Source organism: Carassius auratus, chromosome 22 (genome assembly GCF_003368295.1).
Source record: "Carassius auratus strain Wakin chromosome 22, ASM336829v1, whole genome shotgun sequence".
Classification (NCBI taxonomy): Eukaryota; Metazoa; Chordata; class Actinopteri; order Cypriniformes; family Cyprinidae; genus Carassius; species Carassius auratus.
In genome coordinates, this window is record NC_039264.1 from 27,806,679 (window position 1) to 27,827,251 (window position 20,573).

Consider the following 20,573-nt stretch of genomic DNA (forward strand, 5'->3'; position numbering starts at 1 on the left):
TCCCTGAGCGTGTGCTAAACACAATTTCACAGGCTAGAGCTCCGTCTACACGACCCATCTATGCCTCCAAATGGTCTGTGTTCTCATCTTGGTGCTTAGACCATGGGTGAAAACCCGACTCCTGTGACATATCAGGGATACTGTCATTTTTACAAGAGCTCTTGGAGAAGGGATGATCCTCCTCCACGCTCAAGGTCTACGTAGCGACTTATAGCGGCGTCACATGCCCTTATAGCAGGCCAGTCAGTTAGGCAGAAAACGACTTAGTCGTCCGATTTATGAGAGGTGCCAGAAGGCTTCATCCGCCTTGCCCTTCCACTGTCCCTTCATGGGACCTGCCCACAGTACTGAGAGCCCTAAAGAGGGCCCCCTTTGAACCGCTACAGTCCATAGGCCCTTAAGGCCCTGTCTCAAAAGACCGCACTGCTGGTGGCACTAGCGTCTGTTAAGCGTGTGGGCGATTTGCAAGCACTCTCGATAAGCCCTAATTGCCTAGAATTCCGGCCTAACGACTCAAAGGTCGTCCTGAAACCAAGGGCATGGGCTATGTACCAAAGGTGCTCTCCCACATCTTTCAGAGCACAATGGTCACTCTCTCTGCATTACAAAACACAGAGGACGATCGAGAGCAGCTCTTCATATGCTTTGGGAAACCGCGCCAGAGGGTTACCGTTCTCAAAGCAAAGGCATTCAAAGTGGGATTGTGGATTCAATCCAGCTAGCCTACTCTTCTTTGGGCCTGTAAAGCCCAATTGGAGTAAGAGCCCATTCGACAAGAGCAGTCCCTTTGGTACTGAGGCGATACGAACACGGGATAATCAGGCTAGGCCAGACCTAACCTCATTGAGCTTATTTCAAGGGAACCAAGGTTTACGTTAGTAACAGAGTACGTTTTTACAAGAAATATATCAGTTATTTACCTCTATAAGCGATTTTACTCTATCACAGGCATGTGGCCAACAAGGGTATCGTGAACTGAAATGAACCATAATCATTGCCGTTCACTGACATTTATAACTACTTGTTAATAAAAATGGAAATAAACCATCCACTATAAACCGTGACACTTCAAACTCAAATAAACCACATCTCAAAAGACTGGAGGTTGAGGAGATTGCAGTCTGTGGAACTCCACTTGTTGCATTCCGATCAGTAAACGCCAATACGAGCTGCATGTAATTAGTCTCAAAAGGACTTATGCACATTACTAATCTCATCCGCAGAAACAGCAATCAGTCTGGTCAGAACGGGATTGGTCCATACGCTAGCGTGCTCTGACCGGTGTTGTGTAAGTTGGTACCGTGGGTGGAGTTAACATGAATATTCATTAGTTCCCTTATTGTGGGGTGTCTTTGAAACAACGTGCAAACGAATGGAACTGAAAATATCAGTGCACGCTCGTCAAATCTCTATTTGTTTTTAATGGATTATTTTGAACAGGTAACGAAGTGTCAATGTTAAGCATTAATATAGCATTAACTGCAACAGTGCCAAAACAATGGATAGTTTGTGTAATATGATCAATTGTCTTTCATGTTCTGCTTGATTGTTTACAGGCACACAGAAAAAACAATCAATAAGCTAAATTAACCTGTCTTACCTAATATAGTTTTTACTGTTTGGTGTATTTATATATTTCATTTGTGGGGCTTTATTTTTAATAGTTTTCCTTTGATTAGACTACTTACAATTTGTATACAAAGCCTGAAACAAACCTCTACAAATGTATCTGTGTCTTAATAAAATCGGTGTGAGCATCCTGTGTCATGCTTTCTTTAATCTTTTTTTTTTTTTTTTTTTTTATAACCAGTTTTTACCAGCCTTCACAGCCCCATCAGTGTATTTATTATTATAAATGCACATTTACTTCTGTCACATATTTTATCCTATTACTAGATTTTAAAGTATCTTCTGCAGAGTGAGTCATGCAACATTAAACAACATGTGAGTTAATTTTTATATTTAAATGAACAGTCTTTTTAAATGGAAACATTTTCTCTTGTCTCTTCTTTGACCATAGGCACTGAAAAACAACTCATCATGTCATGTTTAAGAATAGTGAATAGTGATCCAGTTGTGTAAATAATGTTTAACATTTGAACATTCTTATTCAAATACAATTTCACATTTTACAACTATTACATACAATGAAAACCCAAAATGTTTCTTTGTCAGCCAAACTGTTATCCTGTCACTAAGCAATTTTTGAGCGTGGGCATGGTTGTTGGTGCCAGACGGGCCAATCTGAGTATTTCACAATCTGCTCAGTTACTGGGATTTTCACGCACAACCATTCCTAGGGTTTACAAGTCCTGTGGAGTCCTGTGGGTGAAAATGCCTTGTTGATGCTAGAGGTCAGAGGAGAATGGGCCGACTGATTCTAGCTGATAGAAGAGCAACTTTGACTGAAATAACCACTCGTTACAACCGAGGTATGCAGCAAAGCATTTGTGAAGCCACAACACACACAACCTTGAGGCGGATGGGCTACAACAGCAGAAGACCCCACCGGGTACCACTCATCTCCACTACAAATAGGAAAAAGAGGCTACAGTTTGCACAAGCTCACCAAAATTGGACAGTTGAAGACTGGAACAATGTTGCCTGGTCTAATGAGTCTCGATTTCTGTTGAGACATTCAGATGGTAGAGTCAGAATTTGGCGTAAACAGAATGAGAACATGGATCCATCATGCCTTGTTACCACTCTGCAGGCTGGGGGTTGTGGTGTAATTCTCTGGGGGATGTTTTTTGGCACACTTTAGGCCCCTTAGTGCCAATTGAGCATCGTTTAAATGCTACAGCCTAACTGAGCATTGTTTCTGACCATGTCCATCCCTTTATGACCACCATGTACCTATCCTCTGATGGCTACTTCCAGCAGGATAATGCACCGTGTCACAAACTCGAATAATTTCAAACTGGTTTCTTGAACATGACAATGAGTTCACTGTAAATTACTAAAATGGCCCCCACAGTCACCAGATCTCAACCCAATAGAGCATCTTTGGGATGTGGTGGAACTGGAGCTTCATGCCCTGGATGTACATCCCACAAATCTCAATCAACTGCAAGATGCTATCCTATCAATATGGGCCAACATTTCTAAAGAAAGCTTTCAGCACCTTGTTGAATCAATGCCACGTAGAATTAAGGCAGTTCTGAAGGTGAAAGGGGTCAAACACAGTATTAGTATGGTGTTCCTAATAATCCTTTGTGAGTGTACACATACAGTATCTCTGAACTAAGTAAATTTCTGCAGCTGTTATTATATTGAAATGAAAATGAAAGGAGGCAGTGGTATTTGATATCATAATTTGTTTTATTGTAAATAAACAGAGAGGAAAATTGCAGTAGCAAGTTACAAGTCAAGTTGACTGATGTTTTCAAGTATGCTTCTGTTTGCAGATTTACCGCACCTGCGTCATCGCGGACATCACACTCCCGAATCGAGTGCACAAAGTCTGAACTACCGAGGATGCACGTCGAAAACGCAACATATATGACTCTGGGCTAGCCCTCTCTTAACTTATTGAGATTGCATTGCAGTGCCTGCAGTTCGAAAAAAAAAAGATCTTTGAATGAAAGTCTGTGCAGAGCATTCGGGGCGATTCTCAGTTTGACAGAAATCGCCCAAAAAGGGGAGGTACTACACAAAACACGACTCGATGCTGATTGGACTATTTAGAGGCAGCACAAACAGTCTAGAATAGTGAAAGCTAACGTAACACTGTGGTTGAATGTAACAAAAAAAATCCTTCCCTTTTCTTTGATGGTGCGTCGCGCAATCACTCTAATGGAGAAACCACCACTGTGTATAATAACAGATCATACTGATACAGAAACACTAGTACTAGGGATGATCGGTTAGCACAGATATTTCTAGCCACTTCAAATCATAGAGCAACTGGTGCTATAAACACTAAAAAGTATTCGAAATAAAAGTTAGTAGATACATGTGATGCATTAGTGACCTCCATGGCCCTGAAGACATTCAGATTTACTTTCATTGTCATCTTATCAGTAAAGAGAGTGAATAATAATCGCTGTAACTGCATCCCATTACAATCAATTACTGGATCTGATTTTACCTAGGAACTCAAAAAGAGAAGTAAAAAAACGATCTAAAATATTACAAAGTTGATTCATTGCTCAAGAAAACTTTATTTGAAATCTTACATGACATTTTAATTTCAGACAGATTTCCAGTCATTTTTATTACAAACAGGCAAAAGCAAACCCTGTTTTAAAGTCCTTGAAAAAAAATATATTTTATCACACAATTCTGCTCATTTGAAGCAAACATTTGAGTTTTACTGAACTTCAGGATCTGTCGGTGGATCTGAGGAGGAACAGTGCTGCTGATCTGAACAGATCTTACTCCTCTCTAATGCTCACTGACGTTCACCTAAACAATAATACAACAATAATAATCATTCATACAAATTGAACAGGTTTCATATAAATGTTTAATATAAATACATTTTTCTAATAATAATAATAAAATAATGTTTATATTTTAATAATAATCAGATGTATTGCCAGTGATGTACAGGCTTTTATGATCACCGTCCTCTTCAGACACTTCTTTTAGAAAAGCACAAGTAAAGTCATTTAATGTATCGCCTAAACTGGGCATTTATTCTTGCCACTGAGATTGCAAAACAGTTTTGCCTAAATAATAATAATAATAATAATAATTGTATTTGTCACTTACCATCGGTGTGCAGTCTAATCCCATCACTGATCTGTAGAGAAAAGCCTGGTTTTATACAGTAATAATGTCCTAAATCATCAACGCTGACATTATCGATTACTAAACGGCTTCGGTCTCCTTCTGAATATCTCTCACGGAATTTTTCATCGTAATATTCAGTCTTTTTTTCAGATCCAAAGGTTCGCAGAATCATCTCTGGACGAGCTGGTAGTTTCATCACAAACCAGATAACACCTTTTAACCTGAACTCACAGGGCTAAAGTCACATTGTGTCCTAAAATCACCTGCTGATCAGTTAAAGCTTCTGTGGACTGACTCCACACACACAGACCTGAAGAAACAGAAAACAGATGATTGAGATCATCTGATCATGACAGAATCACACTCAATCACACAGAAATAAACTTACAGAGCAGAGACAGCAGCAGTGTCTTCATTCTTCAGCTTGTTGAACTGTGTTCAGGTTAAACTTGTGTTCAGGTTGAAGTTTATAGTGTCTCTTAGAGGAAGTGCTACTGCTGAGCTGCAGAAAAGATCAAATGAACCAAATGACTCAGTGACATGAAGCAAGTCCAACCTGATCCTTTTACTGTAAGTGATGCATCCTTCAGAAAAGAAATCAGGATCAAATATACATCTTAACTTCTATTCAAAATCAGTTAAAATTGCTATTTTATTTAAAGATCTAAAACAAATAAAGTTTCTAAAATATACTTTTTTTCTTTATGTCATAATTTCTTCACTCAGTCCAGACCAGAGAGATAAAACTGATCATCTACAGGCGACAGATATATAATACAATAATAATAATAATATAATACAATATAATTATTGACTGAGTACAACTTTTTACTTCAGTAAAATTTCATTTGGAAGTGTTATGGAAATGGTGATTATATTTTATTATTATTATAGAAAACTGAATTAAACCCTTCTTAATGCACTTTATAAATAAATCAGAGGCTTAAAAGAGAACATTAAATAAGAGATATTCATTTTTTTATTACACTCATAAAAATCCATGCGATGCCATAGTAGAACCATTTTTGGTTCCACAGAGAACCATTCAGTCAAAAGTTCTTTAAAGAACCATCTCTTTCTCACTGATTTATAATCTGAAGAAGATGTTAAAGGTTCTTTATGGAACCATTTAGACAGAAAATGCTCTTCTATGGCATCGTGAAGAACCTTTATTTTTAAAAGTGTATTTAGTTTAAGACAATTCTCTTTTTAGGAAAAATCACGCAATTCAGTTCCATTGTGTCTGAAAATAAAGAATCCATCATGTTTCACAACCGTGCAACCTTCAGATAAGCTTGATTTGAAATTTAGACACAATTTTCACTTCCTTTTTTGTGAAATATTAAATAGGAAATATCTTTCAAAAACAATATATTTTAGTTTTGAGGACTAACATAAACATTTGAATGATTTTTGACATTTAAGACTTTAAAGCTGCTAAACATTCAGCTTTCCCATCACAGACATAGCTTATATTTTTAAATTGTAATAATTTTGGCTTGTCTTTTGTGTTTCTTGTATCTTACAGCAGACTCTTTCTTCATTCAAACACAGCAGCTAGTTATTGACTGTATTTATTAAAAATGAAACTGGAGGTCTTCAGTATTAAAAGTAGTCCTATGTTCAGTGAGCTTCCTTAAGTGTTCATGTTGCTCCCTGCATTTTGACAGAAGTTGGGAGTCAGTGAGACCAAAAGCATCTCCTTCAGCCTGAAACAGTGGTGTAGAAGCGCCTTTACAGTTGCCAAAACTCTTGTTTTTTTCTTTCTTTTTTTTTTAAAGAATAAGCAAGCCTAGCCCAGGTGAAAAAAAATGATGTAAAATAAAGTAATGCATTACTTTCCATAAAAAGTAAAAGTTAAACTTTTTTATGGAGTAATGCAACATTGTTATGCATTACTTTCAAAAGTAACTTTCCCCAACAATGGTCTTTGTATTTGTGATATCATTCCATAAAAATAAAGACAGATTATTTTAGTCATTAAATCGTGAACAGCTGACATGCTCTTTTTTGGTATCTGATGAAATCTGGTCTGGGCAGCAAACAGGAAGTGAACATTGTGTGTCCACATCTGGAGGTTACACAAGTGTTTAGGGAAACTGAATCATCCAAAATCCACTACTTAATGGAACTGAATTGCATCACTTCCTCATAAAATGTGTCTCGGACTAAGCATGTCATCGTCATTTACACATAAGAACCTAAAACCTCATGACAGCAACAAAACATCACATGATAGGCTAATAATAATAGGGTAAAAGTTATAAATACATTAAAATTAAATTAAAAAATTAAATTAAATGTATGCATTTAGCAGATGCTTTTATCCAAAGCGACTTACAATGCATTCAGGTTAACAATTTTCTCCTAACGTGTTCCCTGGGATTCGAATCCCCAACCTAATGCAATGCTGTACCACTTGAGCTACAGGAGCACTTTTTTTTTTTTACATTTGAAAAGCTTTTACATTTTATAATATTTTAACAATTTCAATTTCCACTGAAGTAAAACTCATTACCTGCAGCCTACAGATGATTGCTTTTATTTATTTGTATTATAGTTTTGTCCCTCATGTACCTGTTTATTTGGTCTGGAAGCAGCAGTCACTACCAGAAAATTATTTGTAACATCTTTAACAATAATTTGATGAAGCTGCAGAAAATGATGCGTCCTATACAGCTGTTTCTCCAAACTTATTTTGTCCTGTATTACAATTTAGTTTTTTTTTGTTTTTGTTAATTAAAATAGCTATTATGTATATTTGATCCTGATTTGTGCATCACTTAAAGTAAAAGGATCAGGTTGGACTTGCTTCATGTCACTGAGTCATTTGGTTCATTTGATCTTTTCTGCAGCTCAGCAGTAGCACTTCCTCTAAGAGACACTATAAACTTCAACCTGAACACAAGTTTAACCTGAACACAGTTCAACAAGCTGAAGAATGAAGACACTGCTGCTGTCTCTGCTCTGTAAGTTTATTTCTGTGTGATTGAGTGTGATTCTGTCATGATCAGATGATCTCAATCATCTGTTTTCTGTTTCTTCAGGTCTGTGTGTGTGGAGTCAGTCCACAGAAGCTTTAACTGATCAGCAGGTGCTTTTAGGACACAATGTGACTTTAGCCTGTGAGTTTAAATGTAAAGCCGCTATATGGTTTTTGATGAAACTGCCAGCTCGTCCAATGATGATAATGCGAACATTCGGATCTGAAGAGACTGATTATTACGATGAAAAATTCCGGAACAAATATTTAGAGGGAGACAGGAGCGAAATGATAATCAATAATGTCAGTGTTGATGATTTGGGAATTTATTACTGTATAAAAGCAGGCTGGGCTTTAAAGATCAGTGACGGTATCAGACTGCACACCGCTGGTAAGTGATAAACTGCTGTACGTTTTTGACCCTGGAGCACAAAACCTGTAGCACGGGTCAAAATTATACATTTTTATTTTATACCAAAAATCAATAGGATATTAAGTAAAGATCATGTTCTATGAATATATTATGTAAAGTCATTTGGACAACTTTAAAGGTGATTTTCTCTACAACAACAAAAAAATTTACCCTCCGACTCCATACATTATTGGAAAGCTTATTTATTCAGATTTCAAATTATTTTATATTATATATAATTATCCTTATGACTGGTTTTGTGGTCCAGGGTCACATTTATACAAATATAACTGAGATCTAATGTCAAGAAAAATGTTTAGTAAGCCAAGCAATGAAAGTGTCTTTATTAACATAAATAAGCTGCTAATATATATTTTTTCTATCATTGATGTAGAAGTCTGACATGAACTTCAGTGAGTATAACAGAGGAATAACATCCATTAAGACCAGCAGCACTGACAGATCCTGAATATCTACAAGTTCAGCCAAACTCTGTACAAAAACACTTCTTACTGAGAGATTGTGTTGATTTATCGCTGTTTGCTTCAAATGAGTCCTGATCAGAATCAGAACTGAGAGTTGCTTGTAATGAAATTATAATTCCCAAAGACTTTAAAAAAATTAATTGCTCTTGTCTGTTCATAATAAAACATTTGCTGAAACGTTTGCTTTTAACCTTTTTATTGATAAAACTCTTGAGAGTTTACCTCAGTTAGTATCTGGTATTTCCTTTTTCTTCTTCACTTGTGTTTTTTTTTGGAAATTCTGTGCAGAAGATGTGTACTAGCGCCCTCCAAAGTATAATAATGAAAACACAGATTCTAGGAGTATAGCTCAAATATATTTAGAATTTTTGTAAGTATAAGTCAAGTTTACTTTTATGTTTATATTTTAAGTGCACCTCTAATTTTAACTCTTCTAAGAAGTGCTTGGTTATTGTTTTACTGATCATTATGGAGGAATCGCTACCCGGTCACATCATACAAGAAATGTAATCAGTTATGAACGTAACCTTGGTTCCTTTTTTCCTCGATACTGAAGCCTTTTTTCAATAACGCAGTGCAACTGCACTGCCATTGGTTTAGTGCTTGCATAGCTGCGTGAGCCTATGGTGATGCAGCGTGCCAAAGCCCACCAAAATAGGCGGGGCAAATGGCTATATAAGCAGGCAAATCGCCATAGGAATTCAGTTCATACGACTGAAGAGACGACACTGAAGCTGCAGTGTCGAATTCAAACGAACTCAAACACGCTGTGCCACGGTTGAGAACAATAAAAAGCTTATCTTGAACACCTTGGGGTCCAGGGGATAAGTGAGAGAGCCGGAGCCGTTGAACCCTTAACGCTACACTGCTAAGAGGGAGCTAACTCCCTAGAGGTGGCATGATTACGGCGTCTGATAGAGGCCGTTGTATCAAACCAAAAGAACCCAAGTGTGTAAGGTCGGGATGTCCAGGTTATATAATCTGACAAAAGTGGATGGCGAGGACCAGCCGGCCGCCTCACAGATGTCCTTGATAGAGACACCACTAGACCAAGCCCAAGAAGTGGTCAACCCTCTATTGGAGTGGTCTCTTACTCCTATGGGGCACTCAAGGCCCATGGAGGAGTAACATAAAGCGATAGCGTCGACTATCCAACATGAGAGGCATTGCTTTGAGACCAAAGACCCCTTGGTGCGGCCCCCAAAGCAGACAAAAAGCTGGTCAGATTGCCTGAATGGCTGTGACTGCTCAATGTATATTCTCAAGAGGAGGCAGAGCCGAGAGGGAAATTACCTGTGCTCTGAACGGCGTCGAGGTGTACTTTAGGGATGCAGCGATGCCTGGGTTTTAAAATTACCTTCAAGTTATTGGGCCCAAACTCAAGGCATGCAGAGCTCACTGAGAGGGCCTGTAGGTCACCAACATGCTTGACCAATGCAAGAGCAAGTAGCAGAATGGTTTTGAGCATTAGGGGCCGAAGGTCAGGGAGGTCCTTTGAGTGCTCCAAGGACCATGTGGAGGTCGCAAGTGGGAACGGTGAGAGGACGCTGGGGCTTTAACTGCCTAGAACCTCTCAGGAAACACACAATGAGGCTGTTTCGACCAACAGATTGGCCAGTGATAGGACCATGAAATGACTGCTACATCCACCTTGAGTGTGGAAGGTGTAAGACCCTTGTCTAGACGCTCTTGGAGAAATGACAGTATCGGAGATATGTCACATTCAACAGGGTCTTCGTTTTGTGCTAAGCACAAGTCGAAAAAGACTGACCATTTCTGGGCGTAGAGGCGTCTTGTAGACGGGGCTCTTGCCTGAGCAATGGTGTGTAGCACATCCCAGAGGGGGTTAGAGGCTCCAATCGAGGGACCATACATGCAGAGCCCAGAGTTCTGGCCGTGAATGCCAGATTGTCCTGTTTGCCTGAGAGAGAAGGTCCTGCCTCAGGTGGATCGGCCATGAGGCTTTCGTCGAATCCCCAACACCCACTTGGACACTCCGGGGATGGACTGCCAGGCCTCAGCCCGCGTGACAAGAGGCTAGATGATGTCAGATGCCAGGCCGGTGACTAGGGGCTTGAACACTGATGAGTGTGGAAGAGGAAAACCGCTCTCCTTTTGAAAATGTGAAATATTTATTGCATTCGCCATAATAATGGCGCTTTGCGTGGACGCAACAACGGTGGGCCCAGGTCGCATAGCAGGCAGTCGAAAGAGCTTCTGGGGGTCGTCCGGCGGCGGCAGGACTTTGCCCCTTCTTCTTTTCCCCCAACGATCAGATTTAGAGGGCATCGGGTCCAGCACAATCCTTTGCCGGGGGCCCTGACGTCTAGGAGGTTTAGGCCGATTAGCGGGGTGAGCAGGGTGCTGCTCCTTAGGGGGCACCACCTGGGAGGTAGAAGGGACAGGCTTGCTCTGGTGCTTAGTCGGCACAGTCCTGGGGCGACTCGGTTCAGAGCTGGAGTGCTTGGGCAGTAAGTGTTGCATGGCCTGGGACAACTTCTGTGCTGCAGTGTAGTGCTCTGTGAAACCTTCTATGGCTGGCCCAAAGAGACTGAATGGAGAGACTGGGGCGTCGAGAAAGGCCACTTTGTCGCTCTCCTTAATCTCCGTCAGATTGTGCCAGAGGTGGTGCTCCAGCACAACCAGGTTGGCCATAGATCGTCTGATGGCCTGGGCCGTGGCTTTTGTGTCCCCTAGGGCAAAATCCGTGGCACTGCGGAGGTTGCGGAAACCAGGTTCATGAGGGCTAGACTCATCCAGGGAACGGAGAATCTTTGTCTGGAACACTTGCAATATGTCCATGGTGTGCAGTGCTGAAGCAGCTTTGAGCCTTGTCCAGGGGCAGCAGTTCCTCATAGCCCTTCTCCTGAGAGCTGTCTACTGAGGTGAGAGCTGCAGAGGAGGAAGTGCGTAGGCGGGGTGTGTAGGGGTTGCGCCACGACTTGTTTAGCTCATCATGAACCTCAGGAAAGAATGGGGCAGAGCGCTGGCGGGGGGCCACTCATCCAGCCTGCTGCGCATCAGCTCTTCAGGGAGAGCCCACTCCAGCTGAAGTTCCTCGATGGCCTTGGAGAGGATGCGGAGAAGCTTGGCGTCCATCCCAGCTCTGGCGTCGATGGGATCCAGTGACGGCAGGTGAGCAGGGTCAGAATCACCGGCCCAATCCTCCTTTTCAGAAGCCGTGAGTGACATGGAGTTATCAAGCAGCTCGTCCTCCGATCCACCAAAAGAGACGAGGTCACTCTCATCAGCCGAGGGACGCTGCTCTGGCCATGAGAAGAGGAGAGGGGATGGCTTTCTCATTGGAGAGGGTGAGGCATGCGGGTGCTGAGCCGGCGTGAGCTCACCCAAATCCGGGTGCTAATGTGCCACAGCTGTGGTGTGGCATGGCCGGCACCGTTAAAACGGTGTTAGAAATCGCTCTTCTGATGGCGAAAGCTTGTTCCTGCGAAGGCATTCAGTCGGGATCCAGCGAAGTGAAGTCATCACTGAAGGAGTGATATCTGATTTCCTATGGTGATTTGCCTGCTTAAGTAGCCATTCGCCAAGACCATTTTGGCGGGCTTTGGCGCGCTGCATCGCCACAGACTCGCACAGCTACGCAGCGATGTCATTGGTTTCAAAAAGTTTACAGATTAAACTAATGGTAGTGCAATTGCACTGCGTGATTGAAAAAAGGCTTCAGTATCGAGGAAAAAAGGAGCTTTTCCCTATACACAGTGTGAGTGAAGTATCGAAAGGGAACTGTTTACAATAGATTTCCTTTGGCTCATAATCTAGTATTTCTGTCCTTTGAGAAACACAGAAGCAGATTTTCATCCCCAGTGACCAATCATTTCTCCTTTTGTGTTTAACAGAAGAAAATAAAAAGATACAAAAGATAAACCATATTGAATCTGTCAATCTAAAGTCACATTTTGCCCTAAATTCACTCATTCATTCAGAATGGGTGAGTCTGCAGAATGAGAGTCCAAACATCTGATAAAATCATCATAATAATCCAAAAGTAATCCACAACACCCCAGTCCATCAGTTAATGTCTTGTGAAATGAAAAGCTGTGTGTTTGTTACATTCACATATTACATTCACTGTCACATGATCAAACAGGAGAGCGAATAAACTCTTACTGTTACTGCATCCCAATACAATCAGATTTTAGCAACTCAGAAAGACATAAAAAAATAATAAAAAACATTACAAAGCATATTACTCAAAAGCAAATGCTATTATAAAACTTGATGGACATTTTAATTGCAGACAGATTTTAGTCATGTTTTATTATGAACAGACAAGCCCAAATAATTTCATTACATGTTTAAGCAGCGCAGAATTCTGTTCATTTGAAGCAAACAGCAACAAATCACTGTTTCACACAGGACCTCTAGATATTTGGCAGCACCTCTAGATATAAAGGATCTGTTTTTCCTCTGTTACTCTCACCAAACTTCATTGTAGAAATCTAAACGAATGACAAAAAAAAAAAAAAATCCAACATTAGAACTTTATGTCCATTTATCAAGCCAGTTCTTCATGTTTACACATTAATTATTTAATTAAACATTTCTTGTTTTGTTTTCTGGAATATAAAAGGTTTGTAAAAGCAGTGATAATAACCAACATTTTAACATAAACAGCAATAAGAAACATCTTACCTGATGAAAATTGACATATTTAGGAATTTTCTTAGACAGTTTATGGTTCATCATTAATAGACCTAGAATAACACAATATTTGATTAAATGCTGCTAAATTCATCTATAAATGGAATACAAACAAAACTGTACGTAAATATTAGATTTATGTATAATTCATTATTATTTTATATATAATTTATAATATAATTATTAGAAATATGTTTTAATTATTTTATATCGTCTATAATATCTATAATAAATGTAAAAAAAAATGTAAAGCTTAGATATCTTTACATCACATGGTTTAAATATATTATGGTCTTGACTTTTTAACTCACCTATCACTGCAGCAAACAGCGCAGCAGTCAACAGACTTAAAATAATGATGGGAATCTGATCTTGTGGTGGATTATTTTGCTCTGGTTCATCGTGGCTTCGGGGAGATTCTGTGTTTTTGAGAAAAATATCAAGTTTAATCTTCTACAGCCAGGTAAAGTAACTTCTGTAATGTTTCTATAATTATTAGAAAAATGTTCCGGTAACTTCTATAATGTTTGAATAATTGTAAGAATAATTTAATAACTGTCATGCATTCATGACATTTAGATATTTATTTTGAAAATATTTATTTATTGGAAAAAAATCTGCATAAATATAATTTCATAAATGACAAAAGTAATAGACAAACACAGCAACCAAGGAGACAACCACAAATGAGGAGGCAGAATGAGGAGCTAATTATGGCATGGAGCATCAGACCAGCTGCAACAATGAGTTGCCATTTTAGATTGATCGGAGTCAAAATGGCTTTAAACCTCTAGTAATGTGATTTTAATGGCTTGTCACTTTTGACCAATAGGTGGCACTTATACAATAGGTGGTTTTCAAATCAATGTGGTATTTTCTGGGTGAGGTGACAATGACACACACACAGTTTGGTGTCAATATTTCAAAGCTTTGCAGAGATACAACTGCAGAGTCATTGTGGCATCATGCCTCAACTTTGTTGTTTCATCTATTGACACAAAATCCACAACTAGTTGTCAGCATACTCAAATTTGACCCAGATTTGGTGACAATCAGACAAATGATTTAGGAGGAAGTAAAAAAGTGTGTTTTTAAGAAAAATTTTAATGGAAAACAGTAAGTTCGGTCAAAGTCCCTTTAAGACAATTCACGTCACTCGGACGGCCATCTTTGAAAAGATGCGATTACTTTACTGATTAGTGATTGGCTCCTTCATTCAGAAGGCAGGGCTTCGTTAGATAGAGTGGCCATATTGAGCCTTTTATTTATCCACATTCAAAATTATACCTCCTTGGTATTTTATAGCCTTTTGTTCAGTCGACTATAATTGCATAATTGGTATCTCTGTCCTTGGCATGACCCAAGAAATATTTTGAGACCCATTTCATTACAATGCCATGGGAAAATTGGGTATGGTTCAACTCAGCATGGTCCACTGAATCTAAAGACCAGTTATTATTTATGGTCAAATCATTCAAACATTTTAAGCAAAAATCGAAATTGTTCATATCTTCTGGCCACTAGGTGGTGTTGCACTGAAATGTAATCTCAGGTCATGGTTGTGATGACATGGACTAAGTTTGGTCTGAATACATTAACCATTGAGGAGATACAGCCTATGCCTATTTTCACAACCACAACAAAAAATGGTCACGCGTTTTTAAAAAAATGGTTAGACAAATCAACTTAATAACTCCATAACTTTTTTCAGCATCGTCTGAAGATGATCTGGTTAAATTTTCATGAAAATCAGAGCAACAGCCTAGGAGGAGTTCGAAAAAGTAAGTTCTTCATCAAATTCAAAATAGTAGGGAAATAACGGAAAATTATATCATATAGTGTAATCTAATCAACTTGAGCCAAGGAATCAAAGAAAAAGAAAAATAACAAAAATAATAACGCCATCGGATACAATAGTTGCCTATGCACCTTTGATGCTCGGCCCCTAATAATTACATGATAATCTACTATGGCTTCTACTAGGGGTGTCCCCAACTAAGGTTTTCATAGTCGAATCGGAATTTTAGAATATTGCCGATATTTGACTGATAGTCTAATCATGTGTTTGTGGGTGGGGCAAAATATGTTAACAAGAGTCAAGTCAGACATTATACTAACATAATTACTGATGTTAACACACAGGGAAAATGTGTAACGAACACATTGCACATTTAAACGCGATAAATAATGTTTAATGTTTTGATTAACAGACAGCTAACACTTAACGTTGGCAAAACAATTAAGAATTTTATTATTAAATTTTTTTTTTACAAAAGTGCTCTCATTATAACGTTAGCCTAAAACGTTGAATGCAAACTCCTTTTGTGGATGCATTCTTCACACAACAATGTGCAGAAACACAGCAGCTAAACAAAAAAAAATCATAGCTTTTTAGTATAATGGTCTTCTCATTATAATAGTATGTATATAACAGTCCCAGTCATAGTTATTAATATTCTGCATTGTAGTTTGACCTGCTCGCGTTTTGCGCTGAAAAATATCCAGTCTGCCTATGTCAGTTGTGAGTCTTGGTAAAGTTTTAAATCCCTGCCACTAATATGCTCCTCTTGTGAAACATAAATCTATAGGGGTGGTTGGATTTATTCACACACTTTAAAATATTTATTTGAAGCATCTTTCTTTTCAGATTCTTACAGCTTTTAAATAATAGGCTGTATATTGACTTATTGGGAGAAAACTGGTAGTTCTATGTGAAGTCAAACATTTGAGCTCCCCCATATAGTCAAAATGGCATAATCAATAACACCCCGCGAATATTCGACTGTTAGATTGGTAGTGAAATCAGGCTCCACGAATCAAAGTATCGATTCGTCAACTATTCGGGGTCACCCCTAGCTTCTACTAACAAAAATAACATAAAAATCTGATCTATTCATTCATTTATAAGCAGGGGTGCATTTCATGAACAGCACAGTAACTAATAGTACAATAAGAAACTGTTTTTTGATTGTTTCACGAAAACGTAGGGATTCTGTCGCACATTTGTCCTTTGTTAAAAACGAACGTTAATGTCATCAAATATGCCGTGGAGTGATAACTTCTGTTAATCATCCAGTAATCTCAGGTTTTGGTTTGTAAATAATGAACATGGAATCTGATGACTATTTACTGTAGCTATTTTTGTTCTCAATTATTTTAGCGGTGTTCCTCGCTGAGCAAGTACGTCCCTTAACATGCTGCTTGAGTTAAATTAAATTAAATTAAATGTATGCATTTAGCAGATGCTTTTATCCAAAGTGACTTACAGTTCAGGCTAACACTTTTTACCTATCAAGTGCTCCCTGGGAATCGAACCCGCAACCTTGCTCTATTAACCCAATGCTCTACCAATTGACGTAGGATAAATGTAATGAAAGATAAAGATTGTACTACATGTTAGTTTGCTTAATTTGCTCAAGCGCTTGATTTTATTCACATCATAATAACAAGAAACTATGCTCCTAACCCCACGTTGAGAGCTCTTAAAGCATTAGTAATAATAATAACAGAAACAAATATTTATTATTCTGTGGTGGTAGTAGTAGTAGTATCTCAGAAAAATACATTTATTGCCAATGACTTTCCAATGTTGTGCAGTCTGATGCGGTTGCTGAGAGACATCTATTTTAGAAAAGCAAAGTATTAATTGTTTGGATAGTTAGTAAACTTCTAACCACAGGTCGAGAGTGTAAACTCGACTACAAACAGAAACTACGGACACCAGAAACACCTTGAATGAATTTGAACCATATATGGTTAACAATGCTTTTGGGAAACACAACCCAGTGGTGCACAGTCTGGACCGTAACTGTCATCACAGAAATAATCGGTTTGGATAATTGTGATCCAAAATCAAAAATAAACAACATAAATAATGATAATATTGTATATATTGTATATTTTAGTTGTGTAAATGTATTGCAGTTTATCACTTACCAGCAGTGTGTAGTCTGATACCATCACTGACACTGATCTGTAGATCATTCCCTGGTTTTATACAGTAATAAATTCCTAAATCATCAACACTAACTGTATTGATTATTAAGCGGCTCCTGCCACCCTCTGAATATTTGCTGCTGAATTTGTAGTGGTAATATTTTGCCTGTTCAGTGGATCCAAAGGTTCGCATTATCATCTCTGGACGAGCTTGTAGTTTTGTCACAAACCAGATAACGGCTTTTAAATTAAACTCACAGGCTAAAGTCACATTGTGTCCTAAAAGCACCTGCTGATCAGTTAAAGCTTCTGTGGACTGACTCCACACACACAGACCTGAAGAAACAGAAAACAGATGATTGAGATCATCGGATCATGACAGAATCACACTCAATCACACAGAAATAAACTTACAGAGCAGAGACAGCAGCAGTGTCTTCATTCTTCAGCTTGTTGAACTGTGTTCAGGTTAAACTTGTGTTCAGGTTGAAGTTTATAGTGTCTCTTAGAGGAAGTGCTACTGCTGAGCTGCAGAAAGACCAAATACTGCAAATATGATGAAGTGACGTAAGTTCAACTTAAACTGGCCCCACTGGCGCTTGTTTTCTAGTTACTGCTACTAGAGTAAATAATGACTCATTTCGAAAAAGTCAAAACTAAATATGCTAAATAAATAAAATGTTATTTTTGTTTTCATGAATCTAGTATAGAACAAAAGGAAGTTGCCAAAATGTAAGTTTTTCTTGAGGAATGGGTGTAGCCTGTACCATGTGGGTTTGCATCATATTCTGAAGATTGAAGTTCTTGTTATAGATGTTAAAAATAACTTTCCAGTTATGATTGCTGCCTTAACGTATTTCAGACGAAATACAGAGATACTTTGTTAAAAAATACAAAGTAAAAACAAAATACATGCTACACACTCTTATTAAAATAGCAGTATTTTGAAAATGAATGTAAGACAAATCATGTCAGATCTTTTTCTGTGTTAATAAAGGAAAAAGTCCAGGAAACTTTTTTTCATTTTAGACCATTGTATCTGGACAAATATAATCCAATAACACTTCCTCAAGAAAGTCCGTCCCCTGTCGTCCTCTCATCAAAATTCAAGATTCAAGATTTGTATTCGTCACATGCACGGTTAATATAGAGAAAATATAACCAGCAGTGAAATGTGAGTCAGGTCCTGTGTGTTTATAACTTTTTTGGACTATTTTCACTTGTAAATAATATTTGATCTGTGCATATTTTTCTCCTGATTCAGACAAGACAACGTTTTAATGAAGAAAGTGTTATTATGGACAATGGATCCTTTGATGAGCAAGTGATGTAATGATACATTTCTCAGAATCTGTTTGAATGAAGAAACAAACTCATCTACATATTGGAAGATCTGAGGGTGAGTCAGCTTTCAGCAGATTTTCATTTTTGGGTGAAGTACTCCTTTAAAATAACCTGATTTCCCAACTGTTCACAACTTTCACCTAATCTTTAAATTAAGCACTTTTTGCTTTTAAAGGTCCCATATTGTACACTTTTCTGGAGTTTTATTTTAGGTTAAACAAAGGGGAAACTGGAGGTGTCCCACTCAAACCAGCACAGATATGGCTACGAACGAGCTTAAAATATCATCTTGTTCTTATGTTGTGTACCAGAATCAACGTAATACAGCCTCAAATTAGTAATGTGATTGCATATCTGCTTCAACTACCAGACAAACAAACCGATGACAGCTATGGTTAAATGCAATAAAACGAGTGGACTGGACAGAAACGATCATCAAAAATGCTTTTATTTGCAGCGCACACTTATAAAAAGTTTCAATAAAGGATTGTCTTTTGTTGTTATGGACGAGTCTACAGATTTCTTACCATATGTTTCTTGCATCTCATGATGCCGTGTATGAAAAAATGTCTGTGCATGTGTGTAAAACAACAAACTGACAATTTTTATATAATCATTTGTAATTGTATGAACATTGTTGTGATGTATTGTGGCTGGAACAGCAATGTAGCTATAAAAATAGTTGCCTGCTGAAATTGAAATGTATGTACATCTTCAACAGGACTAGATAGACGCGGTGAGTTTGTCTTTACAATACACGTTAGATGAGATCCACCTCTTAGTAACAATCCTGTCAGATCGCCCATCCTTTGAGTGAGAGTGTAACGTTACAGGTCGGCCGATCTGGTGTTGTGATTAAAATGAACCTTTTCGACATGTTTCAGTGCTGCTCAATGCCCAGCAATAGCATGGCTTAGATCCTATCCAACTCTTTCTTGTAAAAAAGCTTCAGACTGATTAGGTGGATCTTCTGTGTGCAGCTTGAAGAACAGCTTCAAGTCCAGTCCACCAGTTTTTCTCACTGGAATTAACACTCAATTCTGATCATTTGAAGCAAACAGCGATAAATCAACACAATCTCTCAGTATGAAGAGACACAGAGTTTGGCTGAACTTGTAGATATTCAGGATCTGTCAGTGGATCTGAGGAGGAACAACAGTGCTGCTGGTCTGAACGAATCTTACTTCTCTGTCACACATCTAAATAAAAACACAATACATACCTTAGCTATAATGTATCTTCACTGCAATCACGGGAGACTTCTGAATAGATCTCAGATTAATACATTTATTGTAGTCCTGTAAAGTCTAGTACCATAAAACATGTCTTTAGAAAAGCACAAAATAATGATAAAGGTATTGTTTGGATAATTTTAATCTATAGATTTTGCATAAATAATAATAATAATAAAGATCCCAAATATATAAATGCATTTTATTTTCTCATTTACCAGGGGTGTGCAGTCTGATGCCATGAATGATCTCGAGATTATGGCAAAGCTTTATATACAGTTATAAATTCCTAAATTATAACGACTGACATTATTGATTACTAATTGGCTCCTGCGTCCTCATGTTTAATTATTATTATTATTATTGGCATTTTGATTATCACTTAAAACCACAGTTTAACCACAAATCCCATGGTTAAACTATTGTTAGCATTACAAAATCATGGTTAATTTGTGCCAAGCGTGGTTTAACTATAGAAACCTTATATGTATATTTTTTTTGTGAGTGTTGTTTGTTTGTTTGTTTGTTTTGAAGGAAAGAGCTATTGCATCATCACTGGGGACTTTTAATTTGCTTTTTTCTCATATTGCATTATTACCCATTTTTAAGATCTAGATATGAACGTGAGTTACAAGTACACGTTTTTGTGTGTTTGTTTTTAAATGTATAATAGATTCGCAGAAGTTATTACATGTTTTAATACAGTCTATTGTTATTACCACCAACCGCTCGTGCGTAACCATCCGGGACTCTTCGGTTGTCGCTCTGCTCCGCCTTGCTGT

At 38.1% G+C, this 20,573-nt stretch overlaps 1 protein-coding gene across 1 annotated transcript; it reads right to left on the reverse strand.

Moving 5' to 3' along the window:
• Positions 1 to 8,927: 8,927 nt before the first annotated feature.
• On the reverse strand, positions 8,928 to 20,554 carry LOC113040222 (uncharacterized). The gene is made up of 6 exons (XM_026198545.1): positions 20,511 to 20,554; positions 17,630 to 17,743; positions 17,216 to 17,551; positions 13,591 to 13,698; positions 13,271 to 13,332; positions 8,928 to 13,077 (listed from the first exon to the last, which is right to left on the reverse strand). Exon 6 carries the CDS (start codon positions 11,471 to 11,473, stop codon positions 10,655 to 10,657), a length of 819 nt encoding a protein of 272 aa, XP_026054330.1. The 5' UTR covers positions 11,474 to 13,077; positions 13,271 to 13,332; positions 13,591 to 13,698; positions 17,216 to 17,551; positions 17,630 to 17,743; positions 20,511 to 20,554; the 3' UTR covers positions 8,928 to 10,654.
• Positions 20,555 to 20,573: the final 19 nt, after the last annotated feature.